Source organism: Vipera ursinii (assembly GCF_947247035.1).
Source record: "Vipera ursinii genome assembly, chromosome: 2".
Lineage (NCBI taxonomy): Eukaryota > Metazoa > Chordata > Lepidosauria > Squamata > Viperidae > Vipera > Vipera ursinii.
In genome coordinates, this window is record NC_139513.1 from 147,819,121 (window position 1) to 147,824,004 (window position 4,884).

At 42.4% G+C, this 4,884-nt stretch overlaps 1 protein-coding gene across 2 annotated transcripts in view; it reads left to right on the top strand.

Annotated features, from left to right (window-relative positions):
• Nucleotides 1-4,884, top strand: part of ITGB7 (integrin subunit beta 7) — a 30,323-nt gene that overhangs the window by 23,372 nt on the left and 2,067 nt on the right. For both annotated transcript variants that reach the window (XM_083355008.1, XM_083355007.1), the window contains exons 13-14: nucleotides 2,341-2,548; nucleotides 3,462-3,664. In XM_083355008.1, coding sequence (XP_083211134.1) covers nucleotides 2,341-2,548; nucleotides 3,462-3,664 — 411 coding nt within the window. The remainder of the gene's footprint in view (nucleotides 1-2,340; nucleotides 2,549-3,461; nucleotides 3,665-4,884) is intronic.

Below are 4,884 nucleotides of genomic sequence, written 5' to 3' on the forward strand. Positions count from 1 at the left end.
TTTTTTAAAGATCAAAGGCACTATTACTCTAGAATAGAATAGAATAGAATAGAATAGAATGGAATGGAATGGAATGGAATGGAATGGAATGGAATGGAATGGAATGGAATAGAATAGAATAGAATAGAATAGAATAGAATAGAATAGAATAGAATAGAATAGAATAGAATAGAATAGAATAGACCTTGGCGGTCTTCTAGTCCAACCCCCTGCTCAGACAGGAAACCCTATACCATTTCAGACAAATGGCTGTCCAGTCTCTTCTTAAAAACTTCCAGTGTTTGAGCATTCACTTCTTCTGGAAGCAAGTTGTTCTGGTGATTAATTGTTCCAACTGTCAGGAAACGTCTTAGTTCTAGGTTGCTTTTCTCCTTGATTAAAGGTAACGGTAAAGGTTCCCCCGCACATGCGTGCTAGTCGTTTCCGACTCAGGGGCCGGTGCTCATCTCCGTTTCAAAGCCGAAGAGCCAGCGCTTGTCCGAGGACATCTCCGTGGTCATGTGGCCGGCATGACTAGACACCAAAGGTGCACGGAATGCTGTTACCTTCCCACCATAGTGGTCCCTATTTTTCTATTTGCATTTTTACGTGCTTTCGAACTGCTAGGTTGGCAGAAGCCGGGACAAGTAACAGGAGCTCACTCTGTTACGCGGCACTCGGGATTTGACCCACCAAACTGCCGACCTTCTCCTTGATTAGTTTCCATCAATTTTTTCTTGTTCTGTCTTCGGGTGTTTTGGAGAATAGCCTGACTCCCTCTTCTTGTGGCAAGCCCTAAGATATTGGAACACTGCTATCATATCATGCCTAGGCCTTCTTTTCATTAAATTAGACATACCCAATTCCAGCAGCCGTTCCTATATGTCTTAGTTTCCAGGCCCTTGATCATCTTTGTTGCTCTTCTCTGCACTCTTTCTAGAGTCTCAGCATCTTTTTTACATTGTGATGACCAAAACTGGATGCCGTATTCCAAGTGTGGCCTTACCAATACCACATTATAAAGTGGTATTAACACTTCACATGATTTTGATTCTATCCCTCTGTTAATGCAGCCTAGAACTGTGTTGGCTTTTTTGTATGTAGCTCAGGGTTGAACCATAGAGGACTTGGTTTTGTCTGAACTTTATTGATTGCTTGCAGGCATTTAATTTCCCAGGTAGGCAACATCAGTGATGGACAAAGGGAAAAACAAATAGAAAAATGGACAGAATGACAGATGGACAAAATGGACAGTCAGCTGGCCAGACCAGTCAGATGGATGGACAGACAGTGCACAGATGGACAGAGTCACAAACAGAAGGATGAATGGACAGATAGATGATAAACAGGGAGACAGAAGGATGAACAGAAGGCACATGGATATACAGTTCAGAGACAGATGAACAGAAGGACAGGTTATTGAATAGATAGACAAAGAAACAGGTAGACCGACAGACACACAAAAAGATGGATGAACAGACAGAAAAATATAAGGACAGGCAGGTAGAAAAATTGACAGATAGGATAGTATAATCTGTAACCTTCTGGGCTTTGAGGCTTCTCTTGTAATCACAGTACAGGTAGGTCTTGATTAGTGCTGATAAGGAATTCCATAAAATGGCCACATTATTCAGATTTGCATTATTTAAAGTGATATTTCTGCAGCAAATAAGGTAATTGGTTCCAGCTTGATGGAAACAAGCAGTGAACATTTTTAAACATAAATTTGCATATCTTTATTAATGAAATATAAGAGATTAAAACAATATATTTGCAAATTTATTTTTAACAAAGTCACACAGTAGATACTGTATACAGTAGAAAGCATAGTAAAAAGAAAAAATTCTAAATATTCCTATCGATAAGAATATTTATTTGTTAATAAAATAAATAAATCAAGTGAACAAAGACAAACTAGAGGATAAATTCATATTCGAAGCATACCTGCTATCTATTGTATTTTGCTGTAACTCTTCAGAATGGGCCTTCTTCTTCTTCTTCTTCTTCTTCTTCTTTTTTTGTACTTTCCTTGAACAAAACCTCCCTTTTCTCCATTTTGCACACATGATATATGTGTTAGCATCTAAAACCCAAACAGCAAGGGTGCATCTGCTAGCCTCAACTGTGCATATATTTGCTTTATATTAAGTTGACTTTGGCTTGCATTAAATATGACCTGGTATCAATATATAATTTGCACTAAATCAGCTGCTGCACTATTTGAATTCACACTAACCAGGACTTACCTGTAGTTCTGAATGCCAATAAAAGATATTTGCTGCCTCTTTCTCCAAATTGAAGCGGGCATTTTCCCCACAATAGAAGAACTCTGCTATGGTGCTTGTCTCTTTCTGCCAACAGGTAACGGGCAGTGCCAGTGTGGCTATTGCCAATGCCAGGCCAACTACACTGGCAGCGCGTGTGAGTGCAGCCTGGATACCAGTGGGTGCACTCAGGAGGGCCAGATCTGCAGTGGGCATGGCCACTGCGTCTGCAACCGATGCCAATGTGACACTGGGTGGTTGGGCATCCACTGTGCCGATCACCAGATGATCTGTGAAGCACACAGGTGAGGATAAGGGGAAGGAGCCAATGGCTGGAGGAGAGAGACTGGGTGCTTGTTCATGGCAGGAGGGCTTCATTCAGCAAAGTACATTGTCAGTCATCCCCCTGATGATGTCAAAGAGAGAACTGTTACCACGTCCTTTGGTTGGGTTTCAGGCCAATGACCCTGCGCTTCTCAGTTGTTCACCAATACTGCACAGGAGCACTGGATACTCGCAATGCAAGTTTCCTTGAACAAGCTGTCACCCTAAATCCCTCCATTTAGACTGGAATACCGGTGGGCATTGGTGAAACAGACAGATCAGTTGAAAGCGGGGTTGCAAAAGCTGAGGTGCTGGGATTGTCTGAATCTAAAGGATTGCCCGGTCTGTAGATCTCATCCCAGGCTGGCATCAAATTTTAAGTGGCAGAAAGGGACGTTAGCAAGTACATAGAGGGCTACACAAGTTTTTATATTCCTAGTCAGCACACTGACAACATTTAGAACTGCAATCTTAGCATTTTTCAGAAGATGCCAGCTTCAGGAAGATTTCATTGGGCTTCCCTGTGCTACTACTGGCAGTCCTTGACTTACAGCCAGAATTTCCATTGCTAAACAAAATGGTTGTTACCATCTTTGCCACTGAATGTTAGTAAGGATTCACTAGATAGAAAAGGAATCTGGGTGGACAAAGCAAGCAACTTTGGTGCTTGTGCATTTCATAAACAAAACCAGTCCATGTGTCATGAACCAACGAGAAAAGCCGCCCCCCATCACCAATTGGTTGAACCACTGCAGTCACTGCCCAGGTGATCAAAGAGTTCTCCATTGGTACTAGCAGTTTTCAGGTTTCTCTGTGGGGGGTGGGGGCATCCTTTGTGCTAAGCAAGAGTAAATGAAAAGCCCCCAGTTTAAAAAGCTGTACATCTGTTGGCAGGGATTGTGCCGAGTGCAAGGCTTTTGGGACTGGACCACTGAGTCAGAACTGCAGCAATTCCTGCAGCCAAACAGTGAGAGTGTTGGTGGCCCCTGTGGATAAGAGATGGTGCCAGACGAAGGGAGGAGATGGACGCCTCCTCATCTACCTCATTGAGAAGGACAAGACAGGCAGCATCCTCCTCACAGTGAATGACCAAAAGGGTGAGTTGCCAAGGGACAAAGTGTGAGCGTGTGCTGTCACTCTTCTTTCCTGTTGGGGTTTCTCAGAGACAGTTGGTTAGATGGATATACATCTCTCTCTCTCTCTCTCTCTCTCTCTCTGTGTGTGTGTGTGTGTGTGTGTGTTAAATGTTATATATGTTATATGTTTGTTAAGTATTTAGATTACCTTGCTAGGCCCCAAACATGGGACAAATCTTATTTCCTGTTTCAGCCTAACCCAAGGCCATCAACAGGCAGTAGTCACAGCAGTGACAGCTCATATTTGTGTAAATTGTTTTGGTTTTTGCTAACAAAGAAACCATTTCAAACTTATTTGTTCTCATCAGTCAGCCATACAATTGCCTAAGGTGCAATCGGCCCAAGTTCGAATCTCAGAAGGGTATGGCTGACTGATGAGAACAAATAAGTTTGAAATGCATATCAGTCTCCCTTTAATTCTTTGTTAGCAAAAACCAAAAAAATTTACACACACACAAACACACACACACACATGAATGAATGAATGAATGAATGAATGAATGAATGAATGAATGAATGAATGAAGTAGTATTGGGTTTCTGGTAGGATCCAGACCCAGTATCTTCTTATATGCTAGGCAGCTTGTGATAATATAGCAGGCAAGGGAGGTTTGGATGCCTCTCTGTAAGGAGCTCTGGCAGAATCACATTTCTAAATCAACTGCATGCTAACCAGGCTTTGTTGAATAAACCACAACTCACTGGATTTTCCCATTGCAGAATGTAATCTGTAAAGAATGACATTTAATGATAATACTAGAGAAATGTCATGAGCTTCGCAGTGTGGCTCTTTGGCCGATGTCGCTCTCTGGGGGCCGGAGCACTATAACAGAGCGAATATAAGCAGAACTTGAAAAACAGAGTCTCCATCAAATCCCCACATCACCTGACTTGACAGCTCTAGCTCTGTAGGTAGGTTATAAAATAGGCTTCCCAAATCGATATCCTCCAAACAGACTGCAAAAAGAAATAACGTTTAATCTTGGTACAAGGAAGAAGCGATTTGGAAGCCCCACTGTGGTGAGCGTGGATGCTACATAGTAAGGCACAGGGTACATGGCTACCACAGAAGAGAGGAAAGGGAGGAAGTAACAAAGGAAGGGAAAGAAGCTTCTCCAATTCCTGGCGGGAGTGTTGGTAACTTAGGTAACTCCCATGCTTCCTTTCTTTTTATCCTGCCAG